Source organism: Pungitius pungitius, chromosome 11, assembly GCF_949316345.1.
Source record: "Pungitius pungitius chromosome 11, fPunPun2.1, whole genome shotgun sequence".
Lineage (NCBI taxonomy): Eukaryota > Metazoa > Chordata > Actinopteri > Perciformes > Gasterosteidae > Pungitius > Pungitius pungitius.
The window spans coordinates 14,644,716-14,666,345 of record NC_084910.1 but is presented as its reverse complement, the minus strand read 5'-3'; the positions used below and the strand labels follow the sequence as shown (position 1 = coordinate 14,666,345).

Here is a 21,630-nt window from a genome sequence, read left to right as displayed (position 1 = left end):
AGCGGTTTCACAAAGCTACCATGAGGAATCCGTTGCATGTATGGAACATGTGGTGAACATGTATTTTTACGTCTGTGTCTGGTGGCACAACCGCAGAACAAGCACAGATTTAAGGTTAGGTTAGGGGGGTGGTAATAGGTGGGCTGGCAGGAAATTATATATAGACTTCCTGCCCTCAGTTCAAAACATACACACACACACACACACACACACACGGAGCTGTAGACGAGGATGAGTTTTGAAAAAGCGAGGTGATTCCCATACCCTCACCACTTCAAATAGGAGATACGTGTTCAAAGTTTTTTTTTCTCAAGGGAAATGAGGGCTGCGGTTTGGTGTCTGTGTCACCTTTCTCTCGCTGGAAAATAGTTCCACCATTTACTGTATTCTTCTCCTCAGAAAACCGTGGACGACTCTTGTGATTCACCGTTTCACTACCACTAAGTCATTAAAGAAAGTCCCCGTCTTTGCCCTTTTGGCCGCTCTTCAAACTGGATGCGAGACATCCTCTGCGCACCTTTGAGTTATCACAATAGGCCCGGGGAAGGGGGGGGGCAGTTTATTTTTAATAAAAATTGAAGAAGAAAAAAAACGGTCAGCAGGTGGGCGGGTATCCTCCACTGCGCGCGGTGCCGAAGGGAGAGACGAGGTGGAGGAGGAGGAGGAGCGGGGTCTCCAAACATTGCACACCTCTCCCCTCCCTTCGCCCCGGCGACGGACACCGCTTTCGGCCTATCACATCGGAGCCGGACCCCCCTCCCCTCTCGTCCTCTCTCCCTCCCTCCCTCCCTCCCATCTGCCCTAACCCACCCCGGCGGTCTCCTCTCCAGCCCTGCCAGAGCCAATCCGAGGCTGGGTGTAAGTAGGGCAAAGCCGCTTCCTGGTTCTCAGAAAGAAGGAGCTGGGAGTCGGAGTGGACCAGCGCAGGGGGCGGGCGGGAGGTGGCGGCAGCAGCAGCGGCGGTGGCGGTGGCGGCGGGGGAGGGGGGGGGGAGAAATGTCACAGCAGCCCAGAGAGCCGGCGGTCCGCAGAGACGAGAGGTCCCCGAATCAAATAGAAAAAAAGAAAAACGCTGACGCACGATCTGGCAGAGATTAAAAACTCGCAGGTGTCGATCTGAGGACGGAAGGACCCTCCCCCCTCACGACCCCCCCACCCCCTCCGACGCAAAAGAGAAGACAAGAGCTGCGAGGACTGAAAAAAAAAGAAAGAAGAAGAACGAGTAAGGGTGGGACGGGATAATCCAGGAAGTGTGGAGGCCGGTCAGGTGGGAGGCGACGAGTTCGAACAGGTGACACACCGGCACTCAGGTAACCGCTTCCCCTCTACGCCGTCGATTCACCTGCTAACAACACACACACACACACACACACACACACACACACCGCAACACGCACACACACACACACACACACAAAACACAAACGCACACACCTATACGTTGTTTGCCATGTAGGCGAAGTGACAGTAGTAGCGCCCCCCCCCCTCCGATCGGGGTCAACAGAGGACTAACTACGTCACCGGTAGGCTAACTCCCCGTCGACGTTCGTTCCCATGTCATTACACACATGGGCTGCACAAAATGACACGTAGGTGGTGTGGTAGTGTTTTTATTTTGTTGTTGCAGGAGGTGCTGCAGCCGCTGTGTGATTTGTTCTTGTCGGCCAGGTGAGAGCGGGAGGGAGGGAGAGAGAGAGAGAGAGGGAGAGGGAGAGAGAGAGAGAGAGAGAGAGTGTCCAGGGTCGGCGGGTACATTTCTGGAGACTCGTCTGCTAATTATAGCCGAGAACACCGGCTGACATCCAAAACCCAACCTGCTCTCACGCACATTACCTGCCTCTGCGGCCGCTCACGGGCACGCGGTGGATCTGTTGGTTCCTTTAGCCTCTCGCACCTAATGATCTCCCTCCCGGTGGGTCTGTTAATCACCCCCCCCCCCCCCTCCCTCCTCCTCTGGTGGCGCACCCAGTGTTTTATTCTAATCCCGTGACTGTTACAGTAGGATGTGTGTGCGCTCGGGCTGTAATGTTGGCTTGAGGTTCCTGCCTGTCTCGTGGGTGTGGGAGAGCTGTCGTGCGAGTGGGCTGAGTGGGCTGGGTGGGTGATTACAGAGGCAGATATGTCGGCCGACTCGCCCCTCTGACAGACCGGCCCGACAGGCTCGACCGGCTCTGGGGTTTTGTTTTTCCCCGTCTTGGACACACTCGGTTTGTTTAAATCTGTTACCGTGCATGCAGGTAACGTTAGTCGATGCCTTTTTGCCCTCTACTCTCAAAGTGGTTGTTGGAGCTTTTTTTTCTTCTTCTTTTGGGTTGCTCTGGGCCTCTGAGGGGCTGACACATCATCCGTACGGCCTGAGCGGGAACCAAGGGAAGACCAGTTTCAGGGATTTGTTCCCCGTGTGAGTGCCATGATGTGAGTGGCCGTCTAATGCTTCTTCGTAATGGGATGACTCCACACATGGAGGGGCCATCACGGTTCTTAAATAAATTCTTAATGCCGGCTCTGTTTGCCCTGAGCTTTGTCTGAAACATAATTAGACATCTGTGCTTTATCCCTCGCTGTCCTGACGAGACCTCCGTCCTGCTCTGCTTTCTGCAGCCGTCTGCATCTTGTAGCTGAAATCTCTGGTTTTCCTCCATGAAGCTCCGCGGTTGTGTGTTCAGTCTGAATCTGCTCTCGAGAAGAGTTCTCCACATCACTGGCGACGTTTTAAAGATATTTTTGTGAGTTATGTGGAAGTCATAACAGGGCAGCAGTAACAGTATGCTGTGGATCACTTTGGACTCGTGTGTGTGTGTGTGTGTGTGTGTCTGTCGCTTTCATAACCTCACTGACTGTTGGAGAGTTTATTTTCTGAAGAAGTCAAAGTAGGAAGCGGTCGGTTTCTAGAGGCTTCTTTTTATTTCTGCTCTTTTACAAGAACCCCCCTTCTGTCCCCACTCCACCTTGAATTATGTGTACATGCATGAACTGGAAATAAACCCTATTTTACAACAAGCGAAGAAAACTAGTTTGTCATGTCTCTTACCTGGTGAAGGCCTGACCCAGTACATTTGTTTACATGGTGTGCATTTTCCTCCAGGTGTATGACCTCTGCTGACCTTCAAGCGAAGGACCGAAGAGGAGGGGGACGAGCGAGAGGGAGGAGAAGTCAGGCACCAATCTTCTCCTGGGTATATGGACCTGAGGTAGGATTTATTCTATTCTATTCGATTCTATTCATAAGATCTTAACTCGTGGACCATTATCTAATGGGACAATGGTGGTATTAAGGGTTTGTGATGACCACACTCGAGTGTGGTCTTGCTGTCAAGGAGACGACAAAGATGTTATTGGTTGTGTGAAAACTCTCTTTTGGACTTCTTCTTCAACTGATGCTTTATTTGAATCATATGTTGTTCAAAATAGTTGTGCGAAACCTTTTAGTGGATATTGGCAGCCGGATCTGAATGGGCGTTTGGACGAATTCAGTGTAAAAATATATTGGCGGGAATAGTCCAAAACATACGATTGCTCTCTTTTAAGAAGGCGCTCTCCCGTAAGGATGCAGTACATTTTTTTGTTTGGTTTGGAACTGACTCATTTGAGTAGATGGAGCTCAGCCCACCCAGTGGGTGTAACAGTAAGAGGAGATGTACTTGAATAAAGTGCTTGACTGACCCCCCTGACCACAAACACATTGTTGTGGGGGTCAATCCAGATTGAAGCTGTTCTTTTTGTCTTTAGAATGGCTAGAGAGGAGACTACTTGTAAACGTCATTGTTTTTTCAATAAATCTGAGCTCAATAAAGTGGTCAAACTTTTGAATAACCTGGAAGTCAACTCCTAGTTAGTGTGCTGCAATCGGCTTTTAAAGAACAAGAGGGAATGATGACAAAAATACACCATTGTGCTCAAAATAGACTTATAAAGTGTTTATAGGTTTTCGTTTTTTTTAATATAATCACCACGATGCAACACGGCTTTGGAGGAGTTTTCGAGGTGTCCTTTGATGTCGGCGTAACAGCGAGGACCATTTCTCCAAAGCCAAAACACACATTTCTAGTTAAAATGCAATTGCAGAGAATATTCATTATAATAATAAACACATGAGTTTGATGGACTCTTCAATTTTCGATTCATGTAACAAAACATGTACTTAATTAGAGATCATAAAACCAATACTAAATTTTAAATTGTTTTTATCCGAGAAAACATTTGTTACTCCCAAGTGGACCACGAGGAATACATATATTTCTGATATTGCATTTCAAATTACTAAACATTCTGAGAAGATTGTACCCTATTATAATAATAATAATTATGCTCTAACTACTCTCATGAATATCATTTTTAATGTGAGTGTGTGTGTGTGTATATAATTATAGCTGAAGTAAGACTTAATTTGACTACCACCACACTTTATGCATTGATCTGTGACTGGTCTTTTAAGCACAGAAAGGGTCATAAGTGACATAAAGTCGTTGGCGTTGGTATTTCAGTCGAGATTTTTTTTTTCTGTGGTGGGCTACGTGGTATAACATAGCATGTGACCGTGGCTTTGCTAAACTAGTGACAATCATGTGTGTCTGGTGGGTAGGGGGAAGTGGCATTAAGTGGTCTGTCAGACGAGGCGCGCACACACACACTTTTAATATGTGCACACATGTACAAACATGCATGCACACCGTTCCGGGAAACGATTTAATCAGGCCATGTGAACCCTTATAAATTCCCCCTTTTCGCACATCGTTCTTTCAGTCTCTTACAAACCAGCCCAGTGGGTGGAAGGTGGGAAGAGAGAAACCGAACGGGGGAGGCCGAACGAAAGACTGCTTTCTATGTCCCTAATATCTGAAGGTGTCTCACCCCTGCAACCACCATGTATTCTGAGAAACAACTATTCCTGTGTCTCACTTTGTTCATGCAACAAACAAGCAGACATCTTCCCTCGGCCGTCAGACCGGTGTGTCATCCAGCGCGAGACGTGTACGGTTACCAAAGAAGCACAATATTGGATGTTTTTCACGCTTGTTTAACAGCTGTAATGAATTTGTTCTATGATTGAGTCGCATCTATTTTTAAATGTGCGTAATCGATGACCGTCTCCCGCTGCCCTGGCTCCGCGAGTGGCGTGTTTTCACCAGCGTGCAGCGGCTGTTTCCCCACATCGAGGCCTCGATGGCACAGGGGGGGGGTGACTGCACTTTGTCCGTAATCCAGTCTGCTGCTGGTACAGTTAAGTCTTGCCCCCACTCGATCTTTGTCAATAGAGGAAGTTATGTATCTGCCATTTCCTCTTTTCAGTCATGAGTTTCTGTTGCATTTGACAGCCTTCCCTCGCTCTCGACCACCGGCCTCGCGTCCCACGCCACCCAGCGTTAACCAATCAAAGGGTGGCAGTGACTCTTCTTCTTCTTCTTCTTCTTCTTCTTCTTGTAAAGAGCCAGAGAAGAGAAAACCTAAAAAAAAAGTGGCTTGACAAAAAGAAGCCATAGACTGAAGGAGTGATCATGATTCAGCTCTTCTAGTAATGGTGCAATTGTTTCTGTCTGCAGTGAGCGGGCGGTTATCATAAATAGGTGCAGTGAGACAACACTTCAGGGAAAGTGAGAACAAACATCAGCAGGCAGAAGGAGTCATTGCTGTTGGAACTGACCCCTTTTCATGTGTGTTGTTCAAGGGGGAACTCTAGCAGCGAATGGGAGGCTTTTTATTCCCAAAGGGGCAGCATAGCATCCTTTTTGGAAAAATAGTCGCTTTTTTCTTCTTCTTTTAAACCACCCCATTATCACAAAGCACAGATCACAATTTTGTAATGAAATGTATGTATTTTTTGGTTGTGGGTGCGTATATATTGGTTCTGTTCCCTCCATTCTCCTCCCAAAGAAACTCTTATCAAACATCCATCATATAAAGTGTGGACTGGTGTTTAGATTTCTTTCAGACGGTCGTCTGGAAGTTATCGGGTAGTTTAACCTCTTGCCTTGTGCTTGTCTGGTTCCTGACACTCTTGACCCCCGAAGCTGTTGTGCATACGTCGGATTATTCAGAAGTTATGAAATAATTCCTGAACTGGAGTCGCCGGAAAAACAAACCGTCTCCTCCCCGCCGTTACGCGTCCTTAAGCAGAATTACCAGGAAGGTGACACATATTTCACTCATGACCTTTTAATATTTTATTTGGATTACTGCTTTTCTCTTTTTTAATGTCAGGGCTGTTTCTCTGCCAATTATTTTTTCTTCACTCTTTCCATCTGTTCAAGTGCTCGACCATCTTTACTCACACACAGGAAGAGGAAACTGATCAGGATCAGTTAGCTTTGCGACATTTCACGTTGTGTGTGTGTGTGTGTGTGTGTGTGTGTGTGTGTGTGTGTGTGTGTGTGTGTGTGTGTGTGTGTGTGTGTGTGTGTCCAGTGCTTTCGCAACATCTTCTTCTAAAGTGTGAGGTATTTTCTGTAGGAAAGCAGCAGTAGTTTTTGTTGAGCCCCTCCAGCCTGTTGTGAGGCAATTTAATACACATGCATATAAAATACTGTTTCTTTTGATAATATAAAAATAAATAATATCTGAGTTTAAATGTTTCAACAGCTCAGCTGAAAACAGAATTCTGTTGTGTTCTGCAGCCACCGTTCATCCATTTTTGTAGCTATTTTTTCCATTTTCATTCTATTGATATGTTTTAATGCACAGGAGGTGACATCAGTGCACTACTTGAATGCACATCAAGAAACTGTAAGCATAAGCACATAACAAGCTTAGCCTAAATGTCACCACATCCCTCCAAATGGGACAAGTTCTAAAAGAATTCTGCTTATTTTTTACTGTTACTTTATTACAATTTCAAAGAGAACATTCAGCAGATCAGGTGTAAAAAATCTCTTGTGATTCCCTGAACTTAACATTGCTAACCTTTCACATAAAATGAAAAATATTAGAAAAGGAAAATATAAATGATTAACTTTGCAACTAATTACATAACAACATAAGATTGCACAACATTTCCCTTACTATTGCTCTACATACAAAGTAAGTTAAAGGGACAGTGCGCTGAATATGTGTTTATTGAGTTTAGTTTCTATTGAACAAAAAGCAGATTTTTAATTCCCTGGGGAAATTTCACAGCTTCATCAAATTTGCAAAACAAGATCATTAGAACCGTATTATTAGAAAACACATTATATATTTGTTTTCTTATGTCATTATTGGTTTCTTAGCGCATATTTTGGAGGAGTCAGATGTTGTCATCGATGGACTTTGAAGTGACTTTCTAGACAATCCTTCAGCACAAATATTCCTCAATTAAATTCAAATAAAATATGCCTCAATGTAGAATGACTTTGGATAAAGTTTTTTTTTTTCGACCCTGAAGATGAAATCTGCTTTTGGTAATGCTGATGATAGAGGAGGCTTCCACCACATCCCTCCCTCGCACATCTGCACTGGCGCGCACGCACGCGCGCACACACACCTGCGACAACTCTTGCTACTTCCTGTGACTGCTCGCACGGGTTTTATCTCCCAGCCGTCGTGTCACTGCTATTCTCCCTTCTTTTTTTTTTTTGTCTCCCCCCTTCCTCTCCCCTTGTAACTTAACTCTTGTCTCCTCTTGTTTCATGTCTCCTCGCTAAAACAGATTGTCGAGGCCAGGACTAGATTTTCCTGTCTTAACCACCCCTCTTCTAGGCTTTATCTCTGAGAATATCTCCCTACGCCCCCGTTCACTCTTTCTCATGTGTTTGTCCTCCCCCATACCTTCTTTTTCTTGTGTGATTTCTAAGAACATGTGTGTTTTTAGAAAACATACCCTCACTCATTTTCCTTTTGTTGTCTCTTCTCAAATCTTTTCCTCTTTCCGACCTCAGATTTATTTATTCAGCTTTCATGCCTTCGCAGTGACAAACGTGGCAGAAGTGTTACTGTATTTTACACAAATTCTAAGGGCAAATTACAAAAAAATCTTAAAAAGGTAAAAAGTGAGTGAGTGTTGCACATCAACCAGGATGATATATATATATAGCCATATAATATGTATATCTTATTGTAATATGAGACACAGAACCGTATAGGGATTGGTTTACTGCTTCCAGAGAAGTAAAATATGACTGTTGTCTCATTTAACCCTTAAAGTCTAGTGAATCAATACCAAGTTGTCAATTGAGAAATCATCTTTCATAATAGCCCCAATATCAGTGCCGCCAAACTATACTTAAATGAGCGCCTTCAATTCCACCATTATGATGATGATGCCCCCAGAATCCGTTTCCTTCTCATCTACTTAATCTTCATGTTACATGGGTGACTCTTGCGGGACAAAGCTCACCTGTGCACCCGAATGTGTGCTGACGGGCCGATAATCCTCACTCTGGTGCTCAGGTGTGGCATGCAAACAGGACGCTGTCGCAGGTCCTGGTGTGTGAGGGCGAGGGGGATGAGGGCCTCCGCTCTGCCAGCCATATGAATAATGTAATGAGCTCCTGGAACTTGGACTGTGACATGCGCATGCGCACACACGCGCGCACAAACACGCACACAGCCTAATGCCCCAGTTACCGTGAAGACAGAGGAAGCCTTGGTTTTAGGGTCTTTCGTGAAGGTTGAAGCTTCGCTAAGTATCATCAGCCCACTGAACTTCTCCTTTATTTTCTTTTCTTTTTTTAACCTTTACATTCGTCTTCATGTCGTGTCGCAGCCAGGGTGCAATTCGTTGTATTTATCATGATGGCGTCTCAAGTCTGGTCTTTGACAAATTCAAATGCAGATTCAAATTCTCCCCCCGGTCGAATCTGCTTTTATATCTCGGGGCGGGATGCAAATGTCCAGCCCAGAGGGGACTGCTGGGACGTTTTATCTCCTGGCAGAGACGAGACGTTTCATCAGAGGACACGGACCTGTCCGCTTCTGTATATTCTGGTGTAGCTTCTGGAACGTATCCGTTCCTTAACGTTGCCCTCAGATATTCCCGTGGGAGGGCTCAGTCGGGCCGCTTTGGTCTGGCAGATGTGTCGACTCCCATCTCTTGTTCCCCCCCCCGCACGTTTCCTCCTCCCCTCCTCTTCCTCTGAGATGGTGTCCCAGCACCGCACTCACTACCCCAAAATAAGTGTAAAAAAAAAGGGTGACATTTTAACCCTTAAAATCCATCAGTCAGACAGAAGAAGAGTGGGGAGAGGAGGACGGTGTGTGGAGGAGATACGGTATGAGCTCGTCTCTTACTTTCTGTGTGCTTGAGCGCTTTTTTGTTTTTCTCTCACTGTGGTAGTTGTGCATCATGATGTTGTGGTTATGAATTACCTCTCACAGAGTTTTGTATTTACGAAAACTCTTCCTCGCATTTGCCCTACAGAACATTTTGTAATTTTACTGTAATAAATACATTCTTTTAATGTATTTAAGCTCCTGCAGCGTTCAGCAATGTATCTCCTTTCAGGCATTTCATAACTTATCATTTTGAAAAAAACAAAAGAATGTTGCTATATTTGGTTACATCTGCATTCAATAGTGGACTCTTATTACCTTTAACATTTAACTTAATGAATTCACTTTGTTAAACTCAGAGTTACGTTGTTTAAGTACTGTGAGAACTGAGAAAGCTGTAAAAATCACATGCAACCCACCATGCCGACACACAGACACACACACACACACACACACACACACAGAGTCACAAACGGGCCCATTGGAAAACATCTGACATCAGAATTCATAAAGCATTTCTCCTTCTCAACCACAGTTTTCTGTTAATAGTATAAAGTCATATTTTCCCCCTTTTTAGCGCTGGACTCTGTTATAATTGAGGTGCACTGGGAAAACGTACAACTTTTTTAACGGAAAGTAAGCGCCCGTAAAAATAACACTAACCGTTCTGGTTCCAGTCATCACAGTCAGCAGAGTGAGCAGAGGGATTTCATGATATAGGCGACGCATACTACAACCTGCTTTTATACCGAAGAATAAATCTCTGTGTGCAGGTTTGTTCAATCCTGCTGCTGTCATTTTCCTGGCCTCCGACCATATTTGTGTCAAGTGAGTTGCACTGAGTGATGGAAGTGGACTGTAATGGTGGATTTAAGTTTCCATTTCCTCATAAGTATAAAAACCCCCATCCTTGATGGATTCTCCTCCACATGTTTTATTTAGTCTTTTTAGCCCTGTTTGGGACACTTGTCCCGGCAGTTGGATGAGCAACATCATAGAAAGTCTCCAGATGATATTGGCTTTTTTTTTTTTTTTTTAATCAAGTTACAAATACTGCTTTGTGTGAAGAGAGGAAGAGTGTACACATAATGAAAGCGAGGGATGAGGAAACCGTAGAAGGTGCAGAGGAGGTGACGTCCTCCACTCTCGATGAGAAGAGTAGGAGGTGAGATCAAGAAACAAAGAGGAAGGAGCTGATAGTTAGAAACAAAGTAATGTCTTGACATCTGTAGCGTTAAAGGCAAAGAAAGCGATCACAATGGCAGATTTACTTGAGACGAAATGCTCAAAGTGCTTTTTTTGTGGTTGTGCGTAGCGATGACTATAAGTGACGCACCTAAAGGCAAAGAGAGCCATCAGTTATTTACTCCAGGTATAGATCTCACATTAACATGAGTAAACGTAACGGTGTGATGACAGTAATTATGGTTATTTAAATTATGGCTAGTTATTACGGGGTTGTAACTCAACATGGTTTATTTTGAAAGACAAAGTGTGTGTGTGTGTGTGTCCATTGACTCACTAGCAGACAGAAAACTGATGGGAATCATTGTAACTTCTCTACAATGTTATTATTTCGGAACACGCCCGTGTTCGAAGGAATGGCCCTAAAGTAACAAGCTCGAACCATCAACCACCCATAATGCTTTTTTTTTTTTTTTTTTTTTTTTTTACTCCCCTGAGCCGGAAATTTGACGTACGTTGTGTGCCTTTCCTCAAACCCCTTCATGTCTCGTTTGTCTGCTCTGCTTTGCTTGAGATTTGTGGGGTTGGTGTTTTTAGTGCCATTCTGCTCGTTGAGGGGTTTTAAAAATTGGTGCCAATTTGCCTGTGGATGCATTTAAGCTACGACGGCCTTTTGATGGTGTTCCTTAAATGAGACACACAAGGTCAAGGGATGTTTTACACGCGTGTTTTTAATGCATTTCTTTATTATGCAGGGCGACAACAAACCATTGACCCACACATTATTTTCTTGTCTTTAAAATTTGTCGATCAAATTTCAGGAAACGCTGAAAAGGTGCCAATCACAATTTTCTTAAGTCATCCTGTTTGGCCCCCAAATCCAAAGATATTCAGTTTAAAATCATAAAAAAGAAGAAAGTCCTTCCTGGCAAAACTGTTTCTGATCTATTAACATGTTTGTTGGTATAAATGGAATGCTGTGTAAATTAGAAAAGTGTTTGTTTGTGTGTGTGTGCACGAGACAAAGCAAGCACATGACCCTTAACTCCCTCACTCTTCTGTATCAGCGGCTTCAGCAACGTGTGGAGTCCTCGTTGTTTTTTATGAAACTGCTTTGGCTAAAAAAAATAACCGTGAATATCTGCGACAGGTGTTATTCAATTTCCTTATTTGATTGCTTCTACAGCAGTGTGTGTGTCTGCAGTGTGGTTTGAGTCTCATATCGTACCCACCTGAATGTTTGTTCCTGGTTGTAATATGACTCATAATGCCAATATGATTTTGGGTCTTACATGGTTGTTCAACTTTGACACTCAAAATTGGTATTTGTGAGGTGCTCGGGTTGTTTCCTTCCTGCCGAAGCGGCTTACGTTTTATGGTGTTTGGTCTGAAACCCGAAGGTTATTTGTTCGATGGACTACCCCGAGCTACCTGTCGGCCTCTTTCTACCCAGGGAGACGTTCGGCGAGGAGATGGTGTTTATCGGAAGGTTTTCGGAAAATGGGCCGTTGGGTTTTGGAGAGAGGGGAGGGGGGGGGGGGGCGCGTAGGCGACTTGGGGGGGAGGGAGGGGTATCTCTGAATCTACCTCCGTCACTGTGAACCCTTTTTTTTTTTTTTTTTTTTTGATACAACCGGAAGGAGACGGAGTGACACACTGCGAAAGAGGTCGACATCCCCAAGGATGGGCACATTACCCCGACTTCTGACTGAGAGATCGCTCTTTTTCTGTTTTTAGTTAAACATCTAAGGATTGGAGGAAATAGCAAAGGAGGAGGGTGGAGGGGGGGGGTAAGAAGTGGTTTTAGAAGACATCAGAAGGAGAAGAGTTGTAAAAGCGCAGAAAGATGGATGCCGCGAGACACGCGATACCTCGTCTCCGACTGACTGTCCCCATGCCCATGAAGACGGAGAAGGTAGGCTGAGCATTCGGGTACTTCAGGTCGCTCACTTGATGAACACCAAACTGGAGGTTTGTGTGTGTGTGTGTGTGTGTGTGAGTGTGTGTGTGTATATATATATATGCACAGTGGGAAGAATCGGAGTGGTATTTATTTAATTAGTTGAAGGGGTGGAGTGAATTACCACAAGTATGTGTTTGAAAGAAGGGTGGCGTTACGATCATCACAGAACAGGTTAAAAAAAATAACAATACTGGGAGGGGGAGCCTCAGATTGGCTGTGTGTGCGTGTGTGTGTGTGTGTGTGTGTGTGCGTGTGTGTGTGTGTGTTTAATAGGGTGTGTTTTGGAGCAGGTTAGTCAGGTGGATGCACCGTCGTTGTGCAGAGCCCTCTGGGCGCTGTGTGAACACTGTTATTGGACGGCCAGGGGGCTTCCAGTTTCTATGGGAGGGAGATGAACGGCAGGGAGGGGGGGGGGGGGGGGGGGGGATCTGGAGGGTGAGTTGTTTGTGGAAAATCTGGTCCGCTCAGGTGTGTGAGAGATATTGTTGAGCAAGTACAGTGTGGACAGGGTGAGGTGGGTGCTTAGGGAGTCAACGGAGGGAGTTGTTGGGTCTTATTACCGACCTATTTCCCTTTCAAACCAACCTCCGTACCTCTACGTCGACAAATGTGAAAAGACGAGTGATTGAAATGAAAGAGACAATGGTGTCTGTCTGTTATATGCTCTTATACGTGAATCCTTCTAATGATTTGTAATTATTATCTTGCCTTTTTCTTCCTTCCTCATTCTTTCACTGTTAGTCCCTCCTTTCCCCCCACAGTCGCTGTAACTTCCTCCCTGTCCCCCAATTGACTTTTTTCTTTCTTTCTTTCTTCTCCCTCTCTTTGTCCCTCTCTTTCCTCTCCAGGTATTCTAATCAAACAGCCAATGCCACGAAAGTTTTACACAGGAATTCACCTGCTGCCTTTTGGCCACAGCACATGCCGTACATTGCATAACGCTGCATCCTTTCCACGTCATTGATATTGATCATTTGTTTTTAGCTTTCTCTCTCTCTCTCCCCCCCCCTCTGTTCAAATGATTGATTATTCCTTTGTGCTGTTACGTTTTGCCTCCTGCCGTCTCCGTTGTCTTATCGCGTTTGTCTTCCGGTGCCCCAACCCCCCATCTCACAGGCCGAGTCGCCGCCTTCTTGATTTAGCAATCTGGAGAGAAAGTACAGCGTGTGAGGGTGGGTGGGGCATAGGATGAGGGGGGGGTGGCGGGGTTGTTGCTAAGCCCGGGCGACATTGTCCTTGATGCGAAAGAACAAAGATTTACTTTTTGGTTGGAAGAAGAAGGATATTCTTCCAATGTTAGGCACTGCAAAAGATTTGTGGGGCTGATGGAATTCATTGGAATTGATTTTATTCATTTTAAAAGCAGAAAGGCACAAATCCGTCGATTGCCCCATTTGCTCACGCCTCATTCCCTCCACTCACCCGCTCTCCCTTTCTCTTCCCCGCAGGTGGCAATGTCTCCAGGAGAGGACGGCCTGATTGGGATCCCCTTCCCGGAGCACAGCAGTGAGCTCCTGTCCCACCTGAATGACCAGAGGAGGACGGGCCTTCTCTGCGACCTCACGCTGACGTCCCGCGGGGCGCGCTACCCAACTCACCGCTCCGTCATGGCCGCCGTCAGCCTCTACTTCCGCGGGCTGTTCGGGGCCGACGAGGGGGGCTGCGAGGGCGGAGGAGGCTTCAGCGTGTGCCAGCTGGACTGCGTGGCGCCCGACGCGCTGGATGCCCTGCTGGAGTTTGCCTACACCGCCACGCTGACCATCCCCAGCTCCGGGATGCGAGATGTGCTGCGAGGGGCCCAGCTCCTGGGCATCCAGTGCGTGGCGGACGCGTGCAGAGACATCCTGGGGGAGCCGGCGGAGGCGACAGAGGAGCAGAGAGCCCACAGCGCGGCCCCCGAGAGGACGGCAGCGGGGGGAGAGAGGGGGGCGCAGGAGAGGGCCTCTCGAAGGAAGATGGACAAAAAGAAGATGAGAAAGGTTGCGGCGCGCGACGTCGACTCGGCGGTTTTCAACCCGCCGCCTGCCTCCCCCACCTCGCACCCGTCCCCTTCCTCCGACAGCGTGCGCTCCCTGCCGTCCACCCAGCCCCCCAGCCCCGAGCAGGAGGAGCTCCGCGTCGCACCGCGGCAGAACGGAGGCCCCGGGGCGGTCAGGAAGCCGGGGGGGAGGGCCAAGCTAAACGGAGGCCTCCTGCACTGGCTGCACGAGCGGCCGCGCGGCGCCCGCCCGCCCGCGGCCCCGCCCTTGGCCGACAAGCTCTCGGAGGACGAGGACACGGAGGGTTTCGTGGCCGACGACGACGGCGCGCTGACAGAAAGCCCCCCGGGGGCCTCCGCGGCGGCCGACGGGGGAGCGGCGGCCTCGGCAGCAGGGGGCGGCAGGAAGAGGAAGTCCCAGACGCCCCAGCAGTGCCCCGTTTGTCAGAAGATCATCCACGGAGCGGGGAAACTGCCCCGACACATGAGGACGCACACCGGGGAGAAGCCCTTCCAGTGCTCCGCCTGCGGAGTCCGTTTCACGCGGTACAGGAACCCGTTCGACACGAAAACCATGTCATGTGTTTTTTTTGGGGTTTTTTTCGTCGTGTTAATTGTTGTCCTCTTCCCCCACCATTAGGAACGATAAGTTGAAGATCCACATGAGGAAGCACACAGGCGAGCGCCCTTACCCCTGCCCCCACTGCCCCGCCCGCTTCCTCCACTCGTACGACCTGAAGAACCACCTGTCCCTCCACAGCGGGGCGAGGCCCTTCGAGTGCCCGCTCTGCCACAAGGCCTTCGCCCGAGAGGACCACCTCCAGCGTCACCGCAAGGGACACAGCTGCCTGGAGCTGCGCACGCGCCGACCCAGGCGGGGGGCCGAGCTCGGGGAGGACGAGCTCGGGGAGGAAGGCGGGAGGGAGCAGTCCGACCGCCTGGAGGCCTTGTCTTTGCAGGCGCACCCCTCTGCGTTCTTCGCCCACGCGGCGCTGGACGGCGGGAGTGGATCGCGCGGCGGCCCCCACCCGCGTCTGTTTCCGGGCGACGCGGAGGTGGAGCGCTCCCTCGCCATCCAGGCCTTGGCCCAACTCGCGCCCCACGGCCTGGCCGGCTACCCGGAGCTCTTCCTGCGCGGCCTGGAGCTGCGGGGGGGCCGCGAGGCGGACGGAGAAGACCCGGGAGGAGCTCGCTCCCCGGCCGCGCAGCGTGACCGATGGGCCGAGGAAGTTGAAGAAGAAATTGGAGTGGAAGAAGAGGAATAGAGAATGTGTGTGTGAGTGTGTGCAGGTGTATGTGTGTGTGTGTGTTTTGAGAGTCCACAGTAAAAAAAACATCTCACTCAGGTGGCGGGACTGATGACCTGCTGCTCCCACTTAGAGAGCGCTTACAAAAATAAATACAACTAAATGATATTATAAGGAAAAAAAATGGAAAACGGGTTTTCTTAGATATTTTAAATGCTCTTGGCGTTATTTGATTTTGTCTTTTAGATTGGATTTCTTGTTTGCTGTTTTCATTTGATGTATTTCAGTTTTGAACTGTTTGGTGTGATTTTTTTTTTCTTTTCTAGCTGGATGTGCGTGTGGTAACTGGGATGCTTTTCACTATGCAAACTAAAATCCAGACCTGCATCATGCAGGGACTTTTTGAAGATGTCAGATTGTAGTTACAACATAAATGTATTGATTCAGGTGCAATTCAGAAGTCATATAACCTAGATCACAACAATGAGTTTGCGTGCCTGCTGCCCCCTGGTGGTTATCGGTGGAAACGCAGTGTAGACAAACTCATTCTGTGCGTTGAAAGCAATAACGTTCGTTGTGTCTTTTCTTCTTAGTGGTAATCTCTGCTTTGATTTGGTGCTTGAACCAAAGAATTTTAGTTGAACTGTTCTCTTAAGCTTAAGTTCACAGGAGAGAAGAGAGGCGACCGGTAGCCAATGTTGGGTTTGAAGAGGAGATTCTTCCCGACGGTTTTGATAGCCATGAGAAAGAGTCTGCTTCCATGTGTGAGTGTTTCTGAGCCAGACAGCTCTCTGTTAAACGCCTGACCAAAAGTGACAAAGTCCAGGGTCAGCGAGTTGTTGATTGTGTTGAAAACAATTCTTCTTTTCACCAAAGGCTGTGGATTTCAGTCTTCCAATGCGCTCATTTAGGTTTCTTGTTTGAAAAGAAAAAAAAAATAGAAAAAGGGGCAAAAAGGTGAGGGGCTGAATGAGATGGCGCCCCCCACCTTTTCTGTACTTATTTATTTATTGTTATTTATTATGGTTCTTCTGCTGAAACTCTCTTGTGAGACCAAATCCAAGGAGGGGAGACAGATCACAAGTCTTAAGAAAATCTAAAGGTTCTGACTCAACATCTCCCCGTAACTTACCGCCTTTTTTATGGGCCTCTTGTCTTCTTTTGGCGATTCGTCCTCCAATGCATTCTTTGCACATTAAACCCTGTCAGGTACTGCAATGAAAAAGGCACATTCCATCTGGGGTAAAGAGAAGGGAAGTGAGCAAGGAAGAAGTCAGCGGGGTTTAAACCCTTCTGATGTAACTGGAACACACAGAATGACGTTGTAGTTTGACATTTTCGGTGCGCTTTTTCTTTTGTTAATTTTATTGTAATAATAGTACTGTATCGCATGTTAACGTGGCCGTTCCCGTACATTGGCCACCGCCGCGTCTAAATGGGCCATCACCCTTGGAGGTAAATCTATCTTTGACCAAAAAAATCCTTTTAGTTCTGTCGCGCTTTCCCCGAGACCAGTACGTGAAGGCCTTTCGCAGGGTGTGATGCAATCATTAATGGCTTTAAACATCGGCAGTTGTCTTTTTATTCCCCATTCGTTTGAAACCCATTCAGTCAGGACATGCTCCAGCAGTCACGCACACCTGGTCTGGCCTTGTGTGCACTATCCGCTTCTTGTTGTGTAGTAAATCTTTCTTTTTCTTTTTTTATTTCTAGTTTGTTTGCACGATGAGATTTGAGAGCTTGAAGCCGTTTTGTCTGACCTTCCATATCTAATCCATTAACTCACTCGATAACGTGTAAGATTGTGATAGAGATTCTTCTTAAGACCTGCATACATTGAGTACTCTTCCTCCTGCATAAATAGTACAGAATTATTAGTCAATATAATATATATTGGGATGAAGTTGCCTTAGACTTTCTGTTTTGTGTGTGCTGCAACTACTCTCAGGAAATCTTGAGCAATGCACTAAGTGATTATACAAAAAATGTAAAATGGGAAGCAAGTGTTTGGTGCTGTCAGGCTCTTCATGCGAGAGAGTAAGGCCGGTAGTTTAAAAACCCAAATTGGAAATGGTTTATATATTATTATATAGTGTTTGCAATTGATCTAGGTACAATACTAAAAATGACATCAATAATATCAATGTATAAGAATAGGTTGAAATATGTCTCAATAAAGTTTCCGTAATTTTTGAATTTGCAGACATACTTTGCACTTGAATGAAAATGTGAGGTAGATTTCTTATGATTAAACCGTTGAGGACCAAATGAATTAAACCTATTGTGGAAATACAAGGCCTGTCCATAAACTACTGGTCTTACTGGAACTAGTCCTGCTGGAACGGCAGTATGACGCTCGGTCTTGTTCATGAAGGGTGTTTTGAGCTCCCGTTCGGAGCTTCGTGGATGAATGAGGGTCAACTGATGCCAGCTGTGAAGTTTGTGTTTCTATGTGAGCGGTTTGTTTTCTTTGCTTTGGTGAAGGGGCGCGGGGTCCAGTCAGGTCCAGAGACCCCACTTTCAGGGATACATAATTGTCTTTCCGTTTTTTTTAGTGGAACCTTCTCAGAGATATGAATTCATTTTCACATCATTTGTTTTCAGTTAATGTAAAGAAAATAAATAAACATATCTAAGCTTGATCATTTCAATGTGTGTTATTGGTTTGTATTACAAAAAAAAGTTTTCAAGGGGTTCAGCAAACTTTTCGTAATTAAGGAGTCAACATCAAAAGCTGACGTTCTTCCAAATAAACTTAGATTTACATCTTAATCTTGAACACACTTTCTGCGTTTAAAATGTGCATAGTTTTTGTACAACATGTTGCATACCGTATGCATTCAACTGAGAGATACCACCTTGTCATAAGGTGGCATCTTGTTCATATATCTGCTGCACAAATGACTGGGTGAGAATAAACACAAAATCATGCGGCCTTTGATACCGTTTTTCTGGCATACTGAATAGTGTGGATATTGGGACTATTCATAAGTGTTTTAGACAATACATTGTATTTTTGTGAATATTTCTAATACATTTTATACAGGTGGGATGTCATATTAATTATAATAATTTGTCATGGTGGTTTCATTGAACTGTGAATGTTGGCCGATTATCACGCTTGGGGTCACTGGAATAAAACAACCACCATGCGTCAAATCGGTTAATCAATGACTAGTTTGTGGACCTTTGATAGAATTAGTGGTTACCTTAACATTAACAATCCATTTATAAGCCTGTGAATCATTCACACAATCCGTCTATCAGTGACCCCGTATTTATCAGTTTTTGTTTGTTTGTTTGTGTGCGCACGCACACCTGTGATGGATCGGGAGCCTTTTTGGGGAGTCTCATCGGGCAGCTGTGACAGGATGTGACGTGGTTGGTTGGTTAATCCCCTCCGCTTCTAATTAAGCCGACCCAGCAGGCCCACACTGAAGCTCTGTGATTGGATTGTACGAGAAGCCCAACGGAGACTCTGGCCAGAGAAGGCTCTGCAGCGTGAACGTGCTCGGAAGCGGGCCGGAGGCCTGTGTCTCCGGCGGGATGCTGCTCTCACTCCGCGTGTCACCTACGGCACTGCAGCGCCGGCAGGCCTGCATGCAACACGAGCACCACAGCAGGCGTTGGCACACGTGAAGATGGGAGAGGCATGAGTCTACTTGTAGTTGTGTATATATATGACAATGGAGTGTTCATTTATTTTTAAGTGTTTGATAACTAAGTACTAACTATGGTCACCGCCTTATCAGTTGCACTTGTCTTTCATCTTCTCTCTCTCACTCACCAGGTGAAGCCAAAAGAGACCACATTTAGCCCTCTGAGTGACAAAAACAGAATATCCACCAATTTATATTCCCGGCAACACTGGAGTTACAAACACGAGAGGCGAAAAATACCCTTTTCTCTGAGTCGTTAATGACCTAAAACTCTGGAAATGCTTACTCATCTCCATGTCTGTCTTCTTAAAAGGCTCCCTCAGACGAGGAGAGGGGTATAAGACGAAGGAGATCGCGCCGAAAGGATCCGACTGGATCTTGAATGCGGTGAAAGTCTCTGGCCTTCGGGGGCCGAGGGGTCGAGGAGGAGCAAGTCTTCCCCAACGGCATGAAGTGGAGCTTCACGAACAAACCAAGTGACAGCAGGTGGGAGAAGGAACTTAAACGTTCTGGTGGTGTATCGAGTGTTTCCTTACTTCCTTGTGGCCTTCGACCTAAGTACCTGGTGGTGAACGCTGACGAGGGGGAGCCTGGAACATGTAAAGGCCGCGAGATATTGCGTGACTATAGAAGGCTGCCTGATCGCGGGGGCTGGGGGGCGGGGGGGTCATGGGCGCTCGTGCTGCATACATCTACATCAGAGGAGAGCTTTACTTCAAGTCCTCAAATCTACAGGTACACACAAAGGCCCCAGCGGGGGACGTGTGGATCCGCTCTTCAAACAGGTTCAGGCTCTGCGTTTGACTTTGACGCGTTTGTGATGCGGGGGGGGCTCGGGGCCCACATCTGCGGGCAGGAGGCGGCCCTCATCGAATCGCTCGTGGGCAAAACAAAGGAAAAGCCGGAGTGAAGCCGCCGTTTCCTGCACACAAAGGTGAGGTACTCGTACAGCTGGTTTCCTACTGGAAACACTTGTGGTTTGTAAGGAACTTATAGGAACTCAAGGTGTATTTGGATGCCCAACGACAGTCTCCAATATGGAGACTGTTGCCGTGGCGCCTGCGATTTGTCGTCAAGGCGGCCAGCTTTTGGAGGGAGAGGAACTCTGGGACGAACACACCGTGGACAGCGGAGGAAGAGATGTCTATTCCTCTGCGGGATCTAACAGAGACACGCAGGTGTGTTTGTGTGTGTGTGTGTGTGTGTGTTTACAATCCGCTGCTGTGTTGATGCTGGTTGACTTGATGGGTCGCTGACACGACTTCCTCTTGTGCGATTGGTGAAGGAGGGGACAGTCTGTGAGGGGACAGTCTATTAGGAGTAATCCCGGGGGGGAAGGGGGGTCGTCCGCTCCCATCATCCCTCAGCACGTGTGCAACAATGTTTCCATGCATTTTGATGGATGGACTGATGGTCCGTGCAGGGACCGCTGGGTACAGCTGCCATCATAGTTCTGGATAAATCGGTAAACAGATCCCTGAAAGATGTGAAAACACACTGCAGCTTTTTAAATTTTTTTTACAGTTTTGAAGGAGGTGAATCTGGCTATGTTTTTCCTCCTGACTGACTGATCAGAGCCGTTGCATGGGTGGTTGACTTCTACACACATGCCATCTGTGGCCAGTGCGCTCCCTGCAGGGAGGGTGAGGCACTGCATGATGTATTTACCCCTTACAAGACAGCACGGACCGTTTGAGAGACATTGAACAGGCTGCACCCCCTCAACTACATCAGAGCAAGACACACAGACTTTGGAGATGCTTTCCCCTTTTCTACAGTCCTTTTGTGTGTCTTAGTGGTTGTTTTGTGTCCCTTTGGGCCTCCATTTTTCATAATCGTAGCAGGGCTATTTGCGATGTCTTTGCGTCTCTGTCGTTGTTTTAGTCGCTTTGTGGTTACTTTGAGTGTCTTTCTGGTTGGTGCTTGTTTGTTGGAGGGACATTGTTTTAGGGGAAGGCCAGGGGGCCCACCTGACACTCCGGTACACCGGTAGGTCCTTTCAGGTGAGATCAGGTACAATTTTTACCAGAGAAAAATCAGTGTTTGGACCAAACATTACTCAAAGGTTAAGGGTTCTCTTTGTCCTCTCCCAGGAGTGGACTGGATGGATAAAATGGCCCCTGCAGGTGACATCTTATTCCCGGTGGGCACTACTACAGAGTAGTGTGATGCGCAGGGAGCCGCAGGGTTGGTGGTTTCGAATCCCGGCTGCCTAACACCTAACTGCTCCCCAGGCAAAATGTAACGCATGAGTTATAATGCAATGGAAGTTGCTTTGGGTAATAGCGTCAGCTAAATGACATGTAATGTAATTCCTGTTCAAACAGATACAAATCTTAACGAGAGCATTTGTTCCTCTTCTCTCGACCCACAGGGACCGATCCGCCACCTCTAGCCGGTCATGGAAAACCGCAT

The 21,630-nt window shown here is 46.9% G+C and overlaps 1 protein-coding gene and 1 pseudogene across 2 annotated transcripts; both read left to right on the top strand.

Moving 5' to 3' along the window:
- The first annotated feature begins 960 nt into the window (after positions 1-960).
- zbtb7b (zinc finger and BTB domain containing 7B) lies at positions 961-17,607 on the top strand. 2 transcript variants are annotated; one of them, XM_037454410.2, is made up of 4 exons: positions 961-1,310; positions 3,086-3,191; positions 13,780-14,855; positions 14,950-17,607. In XM_037454410.2, the coding sequence occupies exons 2-4, from the start codon at positions 3,090-3,092 to the stop codon at positions 15,572-15,574; spliced, it is 1,803 nt and encodes a 600-aa protein (XP_037310307.2). In that variant the 5' UTR covers positions 961-1,310; positions 3,086-3,089; the 3' UTR covers positions 15,575-17,607. The 2 variants fall into 2 exon arrangements, with proteins under 2 accessions (XP_037310307.2, XP_037310306.2); XM_037454409.2 differs by lacking the exon at positions 961-1,310 and adding an exon at positions 2,053-2,415.
- A 1,630-nt stretch (positions 17,608-19,237) lies between these two features.
- LOC119197799 (NADH dehydrogenase [ubiquinone] flavoprotein 1, mitochondrial-like) lies at positions 19,238-21,610 on the top strand (annotated as a pseudogene).
- Positions 21,611-21,630: the final 20 nt, after the last annotated feature.

Excerpts from the sequence above, each read along its gene's own strand:
- zbtb7b (XM_037454409.2), top strand. Across the intron at positions 3,192-13,779 it reads CCTGGGTATATGGACCTGAG|GTGGCAATGTCTCCAGGAGA; the intron begins GTAGGATTTATT and ends TCTTCCCCGCAG. Across the intron at positions 14,856-14,949 it reads TGCGGAGTCCGTTTCACGCG|GAACGATAAGTTGAAGATCC; the intron begins GTACAGGAACCC and ends CCCCACCATTAG.